Raw genomic sequence first — 17262 nt, forward strand, 5'->3', positions numbered from 1 at the left:
CTGGCCTTGTAATTTTTTTATTATAAAAGTAACTCACCTATTTCAAATATACTGAAAACTATAAAGTGAAAATTCTCCTCCTTCTGTAATTGCCTTTACCAGAGCAAATCTTTCCCTAAGTGATGTGTTTTCTCATTGCATGGGTCACGAATTTTCTGCTGGTAATGTTAAAGGCTGTTTAGTTTTCCACAGGAGAATGCGCCTTAATTGACTTTAGTCATCGCTCTTGGTTGGAATATTTTTTTTCCAGAGTTTGCTGTGGACAGCTTCTAACATTATGTATTTCTACAGGGTTCTTACCTAGAAGTAGTCTAAGAGGTAGTACTATACAGATCCATCATTCTTTTATTTTGGGATATCTAAGAAACGTAGAATGCATTGCTTCCCTAGAATACACTTAAGACACTGGAGTGGATATTTTGTAGACTCCTGTATTTCCTCAGCATTTATTCATTTGTAAATAATGGTGGCCTGCTATCTCATTATTAAAGATCTGCTTTATATGCTGTAATTTAATCATCACAATAATATTCCAAGAGATAGTATCACCTTTTTGCAGATGAGACAAATTTAAGGTTGTAAGAGCTTTGCTGTTGCAAGAAAAGGGTTGACTTTGGATTTGGGAACAAGATTACCACCCCCCTGATCTTCACTGGGGGTGGGGTGGGGAGGGACAATCAGCATAGTGATTTGGTGAGTTTGCACACTGTTGGAGTTTCAAGCTCTGCTATTTACCAGCTTTGTGACTAGATTACTTCACCTGTTTCCTGTAAGTAATAACAAATCTCCATCATATAGATTATTGTGATTTAATATGGATTAATCATATAAGAGTCTCTAGTGAATATATTATCAATGTCATTAATTTATTATTCTGCCTTCTAATAAACATTTAAAGTGAACTTCACCTTTAGGGATCTAACACTCGGAGTAATGGAGTGCTAGGGGATCAGCCAGCAAGGGAATACGGACTTCAGGGGGGACTAGAGATGGAAAATGGAAAGGGGATGGTCAAAATAGGATTCCTTTAGAAAACAACCTAGAATCCAGTCTGGAAAAATTATTCGAGGTTAACCAAGCCCACAGAAGAGGCAGGACTTCTCAGGCAAAGGAACCAGTAGGTGCAAAGCTCGGAAGGGGGGGGGAAAGGACCTGTTTTATAATACATACAAATTATCCTCAAGTGGTGAGACATGAAACTGTGCAGTAGCTACCAGTATTTACACAATACAGTCGTGCGTGGGTGGATGCTATGGCTACCCTCACTTTACAGATGGAGCTCTAATAAAACAGGGGCAAGAGAGAGCCAAACTAATGGCATTTGTTTCCTCCTTGGTAACTGGGGTGCCATGGAGCTTTAAGCAGGCTGGTGATGACAAGCTCAGATAATTTGTTTTGCAACGATCCCTTTGGCAGAGAGCTGAGGGTTGCTCCATTCCCCGGGGAGGATGAGCGGGTCAGAGTGTGCACATTTCTATGACTCCTAATAAACACTGCAAACGACTTTCCAACTAGTTGCGCTAAAAGGCTGTGTCAGGAGCTGGAGTCATTCCTCCCAGGGGTGTCGGGGCCATTCCGCTTCCCCGCCGCCAGGGGTCCTTGCTGGAGCGGAGGGGGTTGCCGCCTTAAGCTGTCCGCACAGATCCGGGCTACGCTTTCTGGTCCTCGGCGGCTCCCGTCCCATCCGCGCCCACGTGACCCAAACAGATCCGGGCACTTCCGCTTCCCTCGGCTTTCTTCTTGTCGGTGTCCGCAGCCGGCCAAGGACCGAGTGAGTGAGCCGGCGCCGAGCCCTGGACGCCGGGGGCGGGCAGGCCTCGGGGCCGGAGGCGCCCTCGCTGACCACCCCCTCCGCTCTCCTTGTCCACCAGGTCCCCGCGGAAGCGGCGGCGGCGGCGCCATGGCGGAGCTGACGGCTCTGGAGAGCCTCATCGAGATGGGCTTCCCCAGGGGACGCGCGTAAGGGAGCCCCCTCACCTCAGGCCGCGGGGGTCGCGGATCCGCCCCGCCATGACCCCAGCCTGGCCTCAGGCTTCACGCCCCGGCCTGACAGTTCCCTTGGTTCGGGGGCTCCATTCACGGTATTTCTGCCCTCAGGGAGAAGGCTCTGGCCCTCACAGGGAACCAGGGCATCGAGGCTGCCATGGACTGGTGAGCGCCCCGATCGGGTGGCAGGGGACTGGGAACAACTGGGAGGGACCTCAGCGTTGACCTCCCTCCCTACTTTCCCCGCAGGTTGATGGAGCATGAAGATGACCCAGATGTGGACGAGCCTCTAGCGACGCCCCTGGGACATACCCTGGGGCGGGAGCCCACATCCTCAGAACAGAGTGGCCCTGAAGGTCCTGACCGCGGGACGCAGTGTGATTCTTCAGGAAGGGCTGGAGAGGAGGAACCAGGGAATAACACTAGTTGCTTGTTTGTAGGACCTGGTTCCACAGCGGGAGAAGACAAACCCGTTTTGAGTGAAGAGGAAAAACAGGAACAGACTAAGAGGTATAGTGGAGAGAGTTCTTACTTTATTTTTAAGATTTATTTATTTATGCATACAAGAACTGAGGTACAGGCCAGAGATGCAGGGGGTGAGAGGATTCACCTGAGACAAGAGTGGGGAGCCGAACAGGCAGATCTAATGAAATACACTGCTAAGGGGAGCAGTGGGGGAGACAGGAGAGGTCTGTGCCATGTGGGTGACTCCCTGGCCTCTTGCTGCAGTGGTTGTGCATAACTTTATGGTGCTGTGCTTTAACCCTTTGCACCACCAGGGAGGACCTCAGTTTCACATTTCTGAGTATCATCTTCCACCTTTCTGCAGTACACAAGTCTGCTGGAGAAAAATCTGTTGTTTTCCTCCTTCCCTCCACCCGTTCTTAGTGTTTTCCTTTTTGTTCTTCTCATTTGTCTTGAGACACATTCCCTGATTGTGTTTTCTGAGTCCCATGTGATATACTTACCTTGCCAATCCACATTCATTTCTCCAGTGCTTTGCTCTCTGCCACACAGGATGTTGGAGCTGGTGGCTCAGAAGCAGCGGGAGCGCAAAGAAAGAGAGGAGCGGGAGGCATTGGAACGGGAACGGCAGCGCAGGAGACAAGGGCAAGAGTTGTCAGCTGCACGACAGAGGCTACAGGAAGATGAGATGCGTCGGGCTGCCGAAGAGCGGAGAAGAGAAAAGGCTGAAGAGTTAGCAGCCAGGTCTGGGTGATAAGGGGGTTGTATAAGAGATGAGAAGGGAGTGAATTTTTCTATCAATATCTGGCCTACTTTCCTCCTGTGTTCTTTCCAGACAGAGAGTTCGAGAAAAGATTGAAAGGGACAAAGCAGAGAGAGCCAAGAAGGTAGGTGATGGAGAAGATACTTGGGGGCGGACAGGGCAAGGTCATTAGGAAATTTCCTTTCCCAGTTTTAGAGGAAAAGGATGGGATTATACAGTGTTTCTCCCAAGTGGAGGAGTATCTAAACAGGCGTTTTTGCTTATCCTTCAGTATGGCGGGAGTGTGGGTTCTCAGCCATCCACACCAACTACAGAGCCAGGTCCTGTTCCCTCCTCTCCCAGCCAGGAGCCTCCCACCAAGCGGGAGTATGACCAGTGTCGCATACAGGTACTGTTTCTGAATCCCATCTTGCTCCTCAATACCCTTTAAAAAAAATTATACATACAGAACTGGGGTACAGGTTAGAGGTGCAGGGGTGATGAGAGGATTCACCATGATCAGAGTGGGGAGCAGGACAGGCAGATGGACGAAGTACACTGCTGAGGGAAGCAGCGGGCGAGATAGGTCTGCCGCCGCGCCATGTGGATCACCTCTGGGGCGGGGATCGAACTCGCACCGAAAGAGCAGCCAGTCTTGAAACGCTGTGCTTAACCCGCTGTGTCCCCAGCGAGGGCCCAGTACCCTTGTTTTTGTTGTCCTACGAGGTAGCCAGCTCAGAACTTTTTTGTTACATTCCTTTTGCCGAACTCTTCCTTCTTTGTAAGTGACTTTTGAAATCCTACCTCCTCAACTCTTAGAATAGGTGTCAGATTTCATTTGCTATGTCTTGTTTAAATCCCTGTCTCCCTCTTACTCAGCAATTCCCTTTTTGTGTTTTCATTTGGTGCATTACACAGATATTTACATGATGTGGCTTTTACTCGGATATTTTTGTGTAATCTTGTCTTTCTTTAAATTATGAGTTCATTAGGTGCTTTAAATAGTAAACATGCTGCTTCAGTCTAAGAGGAAGGAGCCGTCTTTGCCCTTCTCCTTATTGGGCCACCTCACTCAGTTGTGATAGCACTCTCTCTCTCTTACCCCATATAGGTCAGGCTGCCAGATGGGACTTCACTGACTCAGACATTCCGGGCCCGGGAGCAGCTGGCAGCTGTGAGGCTTTATGTGGAGCTGCACCGGGGAGAGGAACCTGGAGGGGGCCAGGACCCTGTGCAGTTGCTCAGTGGCTTCCCCCGGCGGGCCTTCTCAGAGGCTGACATGGAACGGCCTCTGCAGGAGCTGGGTATGATGCCCGGGACCTGGAACAGAACATGGGGCGGGGGGGGAGGGGGGAGGCAGCGTGCCTGAGAAAAGAAGGGATTCTAAGAGAAGGGATTTCTTGGAGGTGGTGTGAGGTCAGGATTTGGGGGTGTGAGTGAAAAAGGGAGGTATCTTTGTGGCTCACAACTTCTTCTTTCTTCAGGACTTGTGCCTTCTGCTGTCCTCATTGTGGCCAAGAAATGTCCCAGCTGAGAAGCCTTTATTCCACCATCCCTCTCTGACCTCTTCATCTTTGTTAAAGCACTGACATCTCCTTCCTAATAAATAGACCCTCTGAGTTCTGTATGTGCCTGACTCCTTCCTGAGTGGCTAGGAGGGACAAAACTGGCAGAAGAAGCTAAAGGGAAGGTTTTTGGTCGACTCTATCCTTAAATTTCCAACAAAGAGTTTCTCATCACTGGGTCTGATTAGTTGGGTGGGAGGTTGGGAGCGGGGAACATTGGATACATCTTGTGTTTCTAACACTGGCCCCAAATCCTCACCAGCCGTGGCCTTGATTTCTTTAATCCTAGTTGAACTGGGGTACATACAGGCCAGAGGTGCAAGGGCGGTTAAGAGGCTTCATGAGAGACAGAGTAGGAAGCTTAAGAGGCAGAGCTACTAAAATAAACTGCTGAGGGGAGCAGGCGAGACAGGAGAGGTCTGCAGTACCATGTAGGTCAGTTCCCTGGCCGGGGATCGAACTTGAAGCAGCTGTGGCTAAATATGTAGTACTGCACCTTAGCCCACTGCACCACCAGAGAGGGCCCAAGCCTAGTTTTTTCTTTAGTAACAGCATAATAGCACCTGTTGACAGGGTTGTGGGGGGCATGGAATACTGTGCTATTATTAGCACAGCCCATGGCCCTCTAACAGGCCCCAGGAGTATTAGCTACTCAGAGTAGTCGTTTTTTAATGGTAGCCATTCAGAAACACTGAGACTTGAGAGTGGCCTCCACAACCTCTCTCTAATGCACTAAAAGGTACGAGGACTTGATATGCCTGCACAGTTGTGTTTGTGTTACCTGATATGAAGGCATCAATAACAAGGGCCGAGTACAGCTGTCCCCACTTTAAGACTGGGAAGCCAAAGCCTGTGACTTGCCCAAATGAAAGCAGGAGCCTGGCTGTTTCTCTGGCCTCACAGGGCTTTGCTGTGCATCACCTCCTCCTGGTGTTTCTTCAAGCAGCTGCTGACCTCTTCACTCTTGTTCCCAGGCAAGAAGAGTCGCTGTAACTGTGAAGATCATACATAACAAATGTACTCAAAGAATGATTTCACCACCCAGCAGCTTTTGGCTTTTCAAGAGCACCCAAGGCTCACACCTGCCTTCACATCTCAGTGTTCTGGCTTCATTCCATAAAAGCAGCTTTGTGACCCTCCCCCTGCCCCCACCCCACCCCAGCCCTCATTATTGCAGTCTTGCTTGGAATCAGTATAACGGGAGGGAAGTGAATTGACTGAAGGAAGTGGTTGACTTAGGGCAGGGCTGCAATCCCGCTAATAGCTTTAGCTCATTCCCTCAATAGCATCTCTAAGACCTATGACGATTCAGAGTGGAAAGAAGCCCCTCACACCTACTGAGAGGTTGCTGTTGCTCTGTGCCAGAGAGGCGCTGAGTCTAACTCACACCTATGATAGAGCAGGACTGGTTCAGAGGACTTGGAACACACAGTTAAATCAAGCTCTGACCCCAAGCTGGCCTCCTGCACAGAGCAGTTGCCTCTCTGAGCCTGTTCAATCCTTGGTTAAAACAGCCACAGCTGATATCACCGCGGCGCTCGAAGGCCTCCAACCTCCCTTAAGGACAGTAACCCAAAGTATCTTCCGCGGGCATCAGCCCCAACACGATTTTCCAGGGGAGTTCTATTTCAAGAATGTCACTTGGCTACCCCCTGAAGTTCGCTCAAACTTACTGACCACATGGCTCGATTGTGTTTTGAAAAGTGGTCCTTCTCCCCATTGGGCCTCAGCCTTGCGTGGGGGACTGGGCAGGTGGGAGCCACAGGCATCCCCACCCACCGCGACGACCCCCAGAAAACTGCAGGCATTTAGAGATGTTCAACCGTAGAGTTCACTCTCCAGATGGAAGGACATGATTTTATTAGTTCCTGCAGTTCGCCATATCCGATGCCCAGATCCAAGATGAGGGCATTTAGGCACAGTCAGTGCAGGGTTTGGGGGGTAGCTGCTTACTCGGCGGCGGCTACACCGGCCCCCGCGAGGCAAGACTCCCCAGTGAGCTCGCGCGATTTAAAGACTGCCTCACACTTTGTATGAGCAGGGTCTCAACGCCACCCGCACAGCTTCCGGCTCACGCCGATCTCCCGCCGTCCTCCATCCAGTTCTTCCTCCAGGCCACGTTTTCTTGCGTGGCCGCTGCCTCCTGCAGAGTAGCCAGCACTAACTGATTGGTCCTGGTCAACTCGTTCCTGTGCCTCGGGTCCTGCTCCGGCATCTCCTGCGGGCAGGACGAGAAGGTCGCAGTCCCGGACCCCACTCAGAGGCTCACCTCCCGCCCATCCCACCTGGGATTCCCAATTGCCCCCACCTTCAGCATCGTTTGCTTCCGCTGCTCGCCTGGAGTGACCAGAACAAAGAGCGTGGAGCCAACGCCAGCTCCCGCGCCCAGCAAGATGCCCACCATCACCGCTTTGCGCACGCTCTCCATGGCCTACCCGCGCCCAGTGAGGCGCCCTCTGGAGCCTCCCGCAGCCTAGAGTGGCCACCGCCGTCTCACTGCCCCCTTGCAGGCTAGAGCGACTCGGCGCGACCATAGAGAAGGCGCCGGGCTAGAGAGGGCCTCCTCCGGTTTCAGTTTTTGGACTGAATTAGCCGACTAGGATAAGCGGGTCGAAACTAGTAGGCACGTCTAGTTCGGTGCCGTGGTCGTGAACTCCGGAATAGGAGTGTTTGAGTGCGTATCCTTGTAGTTGCTGTGGGTCTTAAAGTTACCCAGTTCCGAAATTTCTTGAGTATGCATGTCCTCTATCTATAACCCCTGCAGTAAACCGTGCATCTTCAATGCACGGTAGACATCCAAATACTCAATTGCTTGTTTCCATTTCATTCAATTCTTGAACAAAAACTCCAGGCAATGTGGACTGAGTGAAGGAAAGAGTATATTCACTCTTTTTTATTTTTAAAGATGTATTTACTTATGCCTATAGAATGAGGGTACAGGCCAGAGGTACAGGGGCGGTGAGAGGATTCACCAGAGACAGAGTGGGGAGCAGAACAGGCAGATCGACGAAATACACTACTGAGAGGAGCAGCGGGAGACAGGAGAGGTCTGCCGCGCCATATGGATCACATCCAGGACCAGGAATCAAACTCTGAAGTGCCTGAGGCTGGCTTGCAGTGCAGTCCTTTATTCACTTATATTCACTTTCACTTGTTAAACTTGCTAAACGTAAAAGTTACTTTTCTCATTATGGTATACCTTTGGCTTTTTGTTTGTTTTTAAGTTATAAAAACTCTGGATTTATTTTAACAACAAATGTTGGAGAAGAAAATACCACTTAGGTGTGTGACTTTGGGCAAGTCAGGTAAGATCTTCTTACCTCCAATTTTCTGCATCAGAAAGTGGGGCTAATGGAGGAGAATAACAGTACCTATCTCAGTTTTTGGATAATTTAATGAGGTAGTATGTAAAACCCTTAAAATAGCTCTGGGCTAATACTAAACTCCTTAAAAAAGATACAAGGAAGCATGCAAGTTCAGAAGACCCAGTAAGCAAAAGATTCAGGAAATTCCAAGTTCATTATCAAAGCTTTTCATCACAGGGCTTTAACCCACATGCCTCTGTTGACTTCTACTCTTTCCCAGTGTCTCCAATGAGTGTGCCGTCCCACCTATGAGATCTTCTCCCCTGAAAGGCCCATATCTAACATGTCATCCTCTGCTCAGAAATGATCAAGGGGCCAGATGCCAATGATTAAAAGGTCAGTTTGTGGAGTCCCCTGGACAGGGGTAATCTGAGTTCAACCACCTGCCCCTAAGAACAACCACCCCATCCCTCCATGGTGGCAAAAGAGGTTAAACCCCAGTACTACAAAACTATCAGCAGTGCTGCTGCAACAGTTCGATCCCCTGCCAGGGAGGTGACCCAATGGCCCTGGTGTGGCAGACCTGGTGTGGCAGACCTCTCCTGACCCTCCCACTGCTCTCCTCAGCAGCGTTTCAATCTGCCTGTTCTGGTCCTCTCTCAACAACTCCACCCCCCTCCACCTCTGGTCTTGTATACATAAACCCTAAAAAATAAAAAAGGATAGGAAGCAGGGCAAGATTACTAAAACACACTGCTTGAGGGGAGGGGTGAGGAGATAGGAGAGGTCTGCTGTGCCACCTGGGTCAGCTCCCAGGCTGGTATTGACCTCAAACACTGCTAGTGCTGAGATTTAACCTCTAGGCCACCAGGGAGACCTGTGTTTTCCATCCTTATACTGTTACAACTCTTTTTAAGATTAATTTTATTTACTTATGCAGGGTGTAGGTCAGGTGTGTGAAGAGGATTCACCAGAGACAGAGTGGGGAGACAGGCAAGATCTGCTGTACTTTGTGGCTGGCAATAGCTTGATAGCCTTGAGACTTAACTCCTGCACCACCAGTAAATTCCTTTTGAGAATTTACTATGTGCCATTGTGCAAAGCAACTTCAACTCATGATTGTCAGGATCTATGAGATACTTAACTCTCCTGAGAAAGATGAGGCTGAGAAACTAGGTGTTTCAGTTTAATTGCCTTTACCTCACAAGTAAAAATGTCACACAAATTCATTTTACTACCCAAATCTCTACACATCAGTAAGTTTTCGTTGATAACAAATCCTTTAATTCTCTGCCTCCCAGGCTGTACTTGGAACCCACCCAGCCCTAGGTTGCCCTTAAGCTTCTTTAACCCAGGTAGAAGTCCTTTACCCAGCTTTTCACAATCTGTCCCTTTTATAAGTGGTAAAATGTGGCTGAAGTTAGGCCACTGGGTCACACTTGTCAGTGCTGGGATTCAAGAATCCTTACCTGCTGCTCCTTTCAGGAGTTGCAGTTAGTACCCATTTATATACTTTGTGCATTCAGGTCACATCTTGTGCTGCTGCTGCTAAATAGTTCACTGATTATGGCATATAATCACTTTAACTGCAGAAAATTCCTACCTTGCAGAGTAAACTGGATGTAAATTTATCTAATGCTGCATGCAACGAGCTTAGTAAAATGCACACCAGAAATTATATCCTTATGCTTTAACCACCCTGCAAAAACTTCTTCCCATTCCGCTCCCAACCAATAGTAACACTAGGATCTGATCTAGTCTTTAATGAGATCCTTGAATCAAGTAGGCAAAGTAGGTGATACCCCTGAAAGGTCCCAGCTCCTGCATAGAGACAGTCCAGTGCTGGGAGGCCTGCTCCAGGCAGGGCATTCGCACATCAGGATCCTCATCTGAGAACTGGATCAGGGTCCCCTGGGGACTCAGGACCCTCAGGCATTCTGACAGCAGCTGGTAAGCTTCAGGCAGACCACCCCGGGCAACAGCATCCCAGGTACCCTTGTCCAGAATAAGGTGGAAGGAGCCTGTGGAAGCCACTGATTCCAGGTTCTGGGCATCAGCCTGCATGAAGTGCAGGCGGGAGGCTGGGTGCCCAGGGCATAGGGGCCTTTGTTCTTGGTTACCCTCCATGAGGCTGTTCATGTGGGCCACAGCCACAGGAGAAAAGTCCACCCCCAGCACGTCCACCGGGTGTGGGCACTTGGTATAGAGACCTGTGCACAGGCTCGAGGTGCCACAGCCCACATCCAGCACCCTAGTGGGACTGGAAACCTTTGCTTCCTGCAGGAGTGGCATAAGGAGCCCCTGGATCTCCTCAAAGCCGAAAAACCAGTCGAAGGTGTTGGCGCTACCCTGGCATGGGCGGGTATGGAGCTGATCCCAGAGACTGCGATCGGCTAGGCAGCGATCGGCCAGAGAACCTGTGGACATGGGGGAAGGCACGTGTCACCGCTGCAAACTAAAGGTGCAATGTACCCCGAGGCTCTTAGGAACTAGCAAACTCGGGCCACCAAGAGCCCACAAGGTTTCCTACCCGCCAAAGTGCGGCGCGGGCTCGCTGCCAGGGTCACCACTTGGAAGGTTCGGCGCAGCGCAGCGGCCATTCGGAGGTGCAAGGAATAGAGGCGGACACAAGGCCACTGTGATACCAACAGCCTTTATTGATGGCAACCGTAAGTGGAGGGAGTGGGGGACACAACAGCTCGGGCTCCTGGGTAGTTTCTGAAAGCCTGAAATCAAAGGAGACGCGTTAGTACGCGGGAGGAACTCGCCGACCTCAGTTGAGCGCGGCTTCTCCCTCGAGACTACCGTGTCTCGGCGCTTGAGGATAGAACCGGCGGACTGGAAGCCGCCGGCACCGAAGACATGCCGCCGAGCGGGCCGGAGCCCGTTCCCTCTGCCTCCGTACATTACGGGGAGCGGGACCGCACGCCCGATACCCGCCAAGAAATGGAGGACCCCAGGTCCGACCCGGGGGGAACCCCGACCCGAAAGCCCCACCCGGCCTCGTAACCTACTAACACACAAAACACCCACCTGGCTGCGTTTTTCCAAAAGAACGCGACGCCGGCCGACCTCCCTTTATATAAGCTGGGGAAACCCGCCCCCTGGGCCGCGATTGGCTGGCGGGGAGGGGGCGGGGCCCGCGCCGACCTGCGCGCAACGGAAACGCGGCCCGGTGCGGTACTCGCGGCGCAGTCATGGGGGGTCCGGGAGGGAAGATTAACCGTCCCCGAACGGTGAGTGAGAGGGAGCCCCGACTGTGTTCCCCCAGGCTTCCCGCGCCGCTTATCTTGCCTGAGATGGAATCGATAGGCCGGAGTCGCCGGGTAGGGGGGCAGCGCTCGCGGGCGTAGCCTGATCAGCATCTTCCATTCCTCCAGGAGCTGAAGAAGAAGCTGTTCAAGAGACGGCGGGTGTTGAGCCGGGATCGGCGACTGAAGCACCGGGTGGTCGGGGCTGTGATAGACGAAGGGCTGACCACGCGGCACCACCTCAAGAAGCGGGCGTGAGTGCGGACCCTCTTCCCCTTCGCGTCGCCCGCCGAGCGTGGGAGCCGCTGATGCCACGCCGCTTCCCCGCGCCTGCAGTCACGCTGTGTTTAGTCTAAACTCTGCGCCTCTGTCAGTGCCGGTAGCTCACAGCCTTTCTTTGGATCTTGGACCCCCCTGAGAATCTGAGAGCTGTGGACGCCTCACCTCCCTAAGGAAAAATCTACACGAACAGAGGCTTTTTTATGAGTAGACTTAAAGGCTCACATAAATGCGCCTATAATTTGGTGCATTCTTTACCGAGGCACACTTGGGATTTTACATATAAATCTCAACTCCCCCCCCCCCAACCCCAAATCTTGGGGTAGACTTTCCACCCCATTCTTTAATGAACTTCATTATATGAAGTATATTTGGCCTTTGTTCCTGGATCCTGGCAGATTTCCTAGAACTCTTGGAATTCTAGAGTGTTTTGTTTCAAAAACATTTATTTTAAAGTTACCCCCTTTTGAGTACATTTAAGTTTATGCTAATAAGTGAGGGTGGGACTGGTCACCTGAAAGACCTGTGGATTACAGTGTTGATATGTAAGCATCACTGACCCACCTCTGGGAGGGAGGCGAGCAAGAGTTGGTGATTAAGCACTTAAAAACTCTTTGGACAGTAAGCACCACTGACCCACCTTTGGGAGGGAGGCTTGGACAGTAGAAAGATGATGAGTTTCCTAGTGATTGGTGACCAGGTGGAGGTGCTGGGAGGATGGCAGACCAGGAGAGGACTTGGAAACTTCGGTTGACCTTGAATCTCTCCATGTGGCTGTTCCAGAGTTGTATCCTGTTATAGCATATTAGTAAACAAGGATATGTTGAGCTGTGGGGGCAGTGAATGATTAGGTATGAAAACAGGACTTTGAGAACTCTTTGAGTGTGTGTTACTGAACCCTTCTGTTTCTCAAAATTGAGTTAAAATTGCAGGACACCCAGTGAAAAGTTCACTGAGGTTGGAGAGTTGCCTGATGTGTGTGTGTGTGTGTGTGTGTGTGTATGGGAACCCGTATATCTGTTGTCAGAAGTATTGAGAATAGATAACATAGGATTTTCTCTCATAATTGCTATATACTAATTAATATCTAATATTACTATCTAGTCCAATACTTTATATCTAATGTTAGTCCTTAACCCTGAGGTATAGGTTGATATTAGTATTTTTTTTTAAGATGTGTTTATTTATGCATACAAGAACTGGGGTACAGGCCAGAGGTGGGGGGGAGCAGGCGTGAGAGGATTCACCAGAGACAGAGTGGGGAGCAGAACAGGCAGATTGACTGAAATACACTGGTGAGGGGAGCAGCAGGCAAGTCAAAAGATATCTGCCATGTTATGTGGGTCACCCCCCGCCCCACAACCAGGAATCAGACTTGTGCTATAGTGGCTGAAGATAGCTTCATAGTGCTGTGCTTTCACCCATTGTACCAACAGATAGGGCTGAGATTAGTATTCTTTTTTTTTTTTTTTTGAGATTAGTATTCTTAGAGGATTTTTTAAAAATTTAATTTTACAAACAAGATCTGGGGTATAGGCCAGAGGTGTGGAGGGTGAGAGGATTCACCAGAGCAGAGCAGGCAGATCTACTGAAATCCACTGCTGAGGGAGCAAGAGAGGGCCACTGTGCCACATGGGTCAGCTCCCTGGCTGGGGATCAAGTCATGCAGCAGTGGCTTGCTTACTAGCACTGACACTTTAACTCTTGAACCACCAGGGAGGCTCTAAGATTAGTATCAAGTAAAATATATTAGTGTCTAAATGTTGGAGAGATTTAACTCACTATCTTACAGCCCAGATTCTTTTTTTTTTTTAATAATATATCATTTTGTGCCTTTTTCCATCTCAGTTGTCATCCCCGTGGGCTTCCCATCACCAGATCACCCATGTGCCATCACCAAAGTCCAGTGCATTTCCCTCCCCCCACTGTTTTTGATCCCATTCCCACTCCACCCCCATAAATTGTCTCTGGTATATAACTAACTGTTCATTATTAGTCGAAGTATTTTCTCGCCTAGTGCGTTATACTCCTGCTATGAGCGAAACCATTCGGTATTGTTCCTTTTTTTTCTGGCTTATTTCACTAAGCATGATCTTTTTCCAACTCCATCCATGTTGCTGCAAAAGGCATGTGTTTCTTTTTTTTTTTGGTTGCTGAGTAATATTCCATTGTGTATATATACCACATCTTTTTAATCCATTCATCACTTTAGGTACAGCCCAGATTCTTAATAGCTCTTTTTTTTTTTTAGAACAGTTTTATTTATTTATTTTCTCAAAGGTTTATTTATTTATGCATAAAGAACTGGGATACAGGCCAGAGGTTCAAGGGAAGTGAGAGGATTTAACAGAGACAGAGTAGGGAGCTCAACAGGCAGATTGGCCAAGTACACTGCTGAGGGGAGCAGTGGGCAGGTCAGGAGAGGTCTGCCACACCATGTCACCATGTGGATCACCTCGGGGCTGGCGATTAAACTCACACTGAAAGAGCTGCAGCTCGCTTGTGCTTTTAATCCATTGTGTCACCAAGGAGAGTCCTTTCAAAGGACAGTTTTATAAGAAAATAAGAGACCTGCATAGTCACTGACAGACAGGCAGAAGAGCTGCTCTTAATAGTTCTGTGGTCAGAATCCAAAGATCTTTTCTTTCTTTTCTTTTTTCTTTTTTAAAAAGATTTATTTCTGCATACAGAACTGAGGTACAGGTCAGAGGTACCGGGGGGTGGAGGATTCACCAGAGACAGAGTGGGGAACAGAACAGAACAGGCAGATATAGGAAGTACACTGCTGAGGGGAGCAGCAGGTGGGTCAGGAGAGGTCTGCCATGCCATGTGGGTCACCTCTCAGCTAGGGATCGAACTCTTGCTACAATGGCTGCAATAGCTTCATAGTGCTGTGCTTTAACCCGTTGCGGAGGGCCTCCAAAGATCTTTTCAATAGTATCCATTCTGGTCAACCTATCATTGCTTCAACCTGCCCCTCAGGTCCAGTGCACGTGCCAATATCACTCTGTCTGGAAAGAAGCGCAGGAAGCTCCTCCAGCAGATTCGTCTTGCCCAGAAGGAGAAAGCAGCCATGCAGGGTGAGGCTGGGACTCAGGTGGGCTGAGGAGACAACCGGAATTCATTTGGGTTAACACTTCCTCTCTGTCTTTGCTCAGTGGAAGCCCCCCAGCCAGCCAGGACTAGTGAACTACAGCCCAAAAGACAAAAGAAGACAAAAGCTCCCCAGGATGTAGACATGGAAGACCTTGAAGAGCTAAGTGTCTCAGTCCTTCCACCAGAAAATTCTTAACTGGAAACCTGAAGACTCAGTGGTTCGGAGGACTTCTGAGACAGCATGGGCTGGCCCTCTCACAGTCCCTCTTCTGTGATGGCCTCGTGACCTACAGGGGGCATTACTGCGAGGAAGAAGGTGGGAAAGAAAGACTGGAGAGGGGACTACTTAGTCAACTCCAGTTTTAATAAAGCCCTGGAGCGCACTCTGAGATGTGTGTAATTAAATGTAGGAATGGGGGTGGCCCATAAAAAGGGGTCTGTATGTGTGGGAGCAAAAGACATTTGGGAAAAGGAGCCACAGGCAACAAGAAGCCAGCCTCTGATGGCCCAACTCCCAGTGAGCTCCTTGTGTCTGACAAAAATAGAGATGATTGCAGGGGTGGCTAAGGAGGGAAGGGGCCTGGCATGACCTTGCCACTGTGTGCCTACTGTGTGGGCAAGTCACTGTAGGTCTTGTTTGTCTGTTCTCTTTACTGAGGTATATTTTTAATAAAGTGAAGGCCAAACATTATTTTTTCCCTTCAATGTTTAGAATTCTGTTTATTGGATACCAGGGATTGTGTGTTTAATTAAAGTGAAGTGCTACTTGTGAGGAGGTGTGTTCTATGAGGGAAAAGCATGTTCTCCTTGGGCCATAGTTAATCAGCACAGGCATCTGGAAGAGGCAGGGTTTGGGCCCAGTATTGTGCTTAAGTTTTAAACAGTTTCAAATCTTCACTAATGTTAAAAGAGATTAGTATAGGTGTGCTACCAGAATTTAGCAATCTAACTTTTTGCTACACTTATCTCTACATACATGCATTGTGTATGTCTGTGTTTATTTTTGTTGTCTGTGCTGACTTATTTGAGAATCCATTGCAGATCAGAGGTGGTATATTTTTTTGCAGGTGAGAGTTTATCCCCTAACCACATTCTTTTATATAGACAAAATATCACACCTAAGACATTTAATACTGATGAAATAACTAGTATTCAGTTTTTCATATTCAGATTTTCTGTTGGTCCAGTAACAGTCTTTATAGCTTTTTCCCTCCCTCTTTAAACAAGAATAAAGAGATAATATGATGTAATAATATGTGAACCTTTATTGGCTCCTGCAATCACTTCAAAGGCTGTCTAAGACACAGCATCTGGTGTCATACTTCTAGCGAGTACAGCAAGCCCACTGGTTAATATAGGCCTCAACCTATTTTCCTTTATTCATTCAATCAACTATTAAGAACTTACTATGTGCCATGCAGACACTCTTGTGATTTTTTCACAAAATGGGCCAAGTTTCTGTGGCCAAAGAGCTTATTTTCTGAAGTTCATTCAGCAAATAAATATCTAAGGCTTCTGTAGTACTTACACTGGGGACACTCAATGCAGCACACATTCCAAGGATACTACTTGGTTTCAACCCTGTGAGGCATTTGTACTGTTATCACCCTCCTTTCCAGGGAGGAAACTGGCATAAAATGAATTTCCCAGCTAGAAAGTAAAATAGCTGTTGTGCACTATTTTCAATAGCTAAGATAAGGAAGCAACTAAATGCCCCCAGATGACTGGATCAAGAAATTGTGGCACAGATACACAATGGAATACTATTCGGCAATGAAAAAGATAAACTGCCATTCACAGCAATATGGATGGAGTTGGGATTATGCTCAGTCAAATAAGGAAAGGAAGGATTTCACATAGGAGGAACATAGAGAAAACAAGGGATCCGAGGAAAAAAGACAAAAATATCAGGGAAGCTGAACTGGAGACTTTCAGCTGGGGAGGAGGGAGAAGGACCAAAATATGGGAGGAAGAGTACAAGAAATTATAGTGATGGTTCACTGGTGTCTCAGTGTTGGTAATTTTATGGGGATGATGCCTGTGAATGAATGAAAATGTAGAAAGTATACATTATATATATAAAATACACACACAATGTCTACGTGTGGGTATGTGTGTGTATATATACACGCGTGTGTGTGTCTGCAGTGCAGGGACGGTGAATGAGTTGTTCACCATGCAATTACAGCTGCAGAGTTCCCTCTCCACAGGTATGGAACTGACAACAGTCCCTGGCCTGAAGGTCGGAAGAAGCATAGCCCAGCCAGTGGAGACGGACACGGTGTCCTTCAGCCTGGACCACTCAATTCATTAATTTCGGGCTTCCTTTACCTTCCTCCCTGGCCTCTTCTTTACCTTCTTCTAGGGATTTCCTCTTCTTTCCTTCTTTCTCTTTCCCACTTTCCCCATTCTCTCCTTCTACTGTTTTTTACAGGGTCACTGTTCAATGATTAACAAGTTCCCTAGTGATTAACTTTTTAAAAATTCAGTGAGTTGAACACCATGTTTGGCATTAGGAAAAACAATGAGACACCACAATGAAAGACCGCAGCTAATGGTGGTTAATCTCCCTT

The 17262-nt window shown here is 48.6% G+C and overlaps 4 protein-coding genes across 5 annotated transcripts; 2 read left to right on the top strand and 2 right to left on the bottom strand.

Annotated features, from left to right (window-relative positions):
- Window positions 1–1700: 1700 nt before the first annotated feature.
- On the top strand, window positions 1701–4820 carry UBXN1 (UBX domain protein 1). 2 transcript variants are annotated; one of them, XM_004682714.2, is made up of 10 exons: window positions 1701–1771; window positions 1872–1959; window positions 2098–2151; window positions 2236–2342; window positions 2427–2496; window positions 3004–3195; window positions 3287–3338; window positions 3486–3602; window positions 4305–4497; window positions 4678–4820. In XM_004682714.2, exons 2-10 carry the CDS (start codon window positions 1901–1903, stop codon window positions 4725–4727), a joined length of 894 nt encoding a protein of 297 aa, XP_004682771.1. In that variant the 5' UTR covers window positions 1701–1771; window positions 1872–1900; the 3' UTR covers window positions 4728–4820. The 2 variants fall into 2 exon arrangements, with proteins under 2 accessions (XP_004682771.1, XP_012580500.1); XM_012725046.1 differs by having other exon boundaries at window positions 4305–4820.
- A 1773-nt stretch (window positions 4821–6593) lies between these two features.
- On the bottom strand, window positions 6594–7242 carry LOC101627023 (ubiquinol-cytochrome-c reductase complex assembly factor 3). Its single transcript, XM_004683377.2, has 2 exons — window positions 7067–7242; window positions 6594–6976 (listed from the first exon to the last, which is right to left on the bottom strand). Exons 1-2 carry the CDS (start codon window positions 7184–7186, stop codon window positions 6830–6832), a joined length of 267 nt encoding a protein of 88 aa, XP_004683434.1. The 5' UTR covers window positions 7187–7242; the 3' UTR covers window positions 6594–6829.
- Window positions 7243–9258: 2016 nt separating this feature from the next.
- METTL12 (methyltransferase like 12) lies at window positions 9259–11125 on the bottom strand. Its single transcript, XM_004683378.2, has 3 exons — window positions 11097–11125; window positions 10594–10789; window positions 9259–10480 (listed from the first exon to the last, which is right to left on the bottom strand). The coding sequence occupies exons 2-3, from the start codon at window positions 10661–10663 to the stop codon at window positions 9825–9827; spliced, it is 726 nt and encodes a 241-aa protein (XP_004683435.1). The 5' UTR covers window positions 10664–10789; window positions 11097–11125; the 3' UTR covers window positions 9259–9824.
- A 92-nt stretch (window positions 11126–11217) lies between these two features.
- On the top strand, window positions 11218–15892 carry LOC105853630 (chromosome unknown open reading frame, human C11orf98). The gene is made up of 4 exons (XM_012725055.1): window positions 11218–11299; window positions 11444–11568; window positions 14576–14673; window positions 14752–15892. Exons 1-4 carry the CDS (start codon window positions 11261–11263, stop codon window positions 14883–14885), a joined length of 396 nt encoding a protein of 131 aa, XP_012580509.1. The 5' UTR covers window positions 11218–11260; the 3' UTR covers window positions 14886–15892.
- Window positions 15893–17262: the final 1370 nt, after the last annotated feature.

Source organism: Condylura cristata, unplaced genomic scaffold, assembly GCF_000260355.1.
Source record: "Condylura cristata isolate star-nosed mole 26May11 unplaced genomic scaffold, ConCri1.0 scaffold00015, whole genome shotgun sequence".
NCBI lineage: Eukaryota > Metazoa > Chordata > Mammalia > Eulipotyphla > Talpidae > Condylura > Condylura cristata.

Coding starts and splice junctions, on each gene's coding strand:
- UBXN1 (XM_012725046.1), top strand. CDS start 1,901: ATGGCGGAGCTGACGGCTCTGGAGAGCCTCATCGAGATGGGCTTCCCC. Junction 2,497..3,003: donor AAACAGGAACAGACTAAGAG/GTATAGTGGAGA, acceptor TCTGCCACACAG/GATGTTGGAGCTGGTGGCTC. Junction 3,339..3,485: donor AAGCAGAGAGAGCCAAGAAG/GTAGGTGATGGA, acceptor CTTATCCTTCAG/TATGGCGGGAGTGTGGGTTC.
- LOC101627023 (XM_004683377.2), bottom strand. CDS start 7,186: ATGGAGAGCGTGCGCAAAGCGGTGATGGTGGGCATCTTGCTGGGCGCG. Junction 6,977..7,066: donor GGAAGCAAACGATGCTGAAG/GTGGGGGCAATT, acceptor TCCTGCCCGCAG/GAGATGCCGGAGCAGGACCC.
- METTL12 (XM_004683378.2), bottom strand. CDS start 10,663: ATGGCCGCTGCGCTGCGCCGAACCTTCCAAGTGGTGACCCTGGCAGCG. Junction 10,481..10,593: donor CCCGCGCCGCACTTTGGCGG/GTAGGAAACCTT, acceptor CCATGTCCACAG/GTTCTCTGGCCGATCGCTGC.
- LOC105853630 (XM_012725055.1), top strand. CDS start 11,261: ATGGGGGGTCCGGGAGGGAAGATTAACCGTCCCCGAACG. Junction 11,569..14,575: donor CACCACCTCAAGAAGCGGGC/GTGAGTGCGGAC, acceptor CCTGCCCCTCAG/GTCCAGTGCACGTGCCAATA. Junction 14,674..14,751: donor GGAGAAAGCAGCCATGCAGG/GTGAGGCTGGGA, acceptor GTCTTTGCTCAG/TGGAAGCCCCCCAGCCAGCC.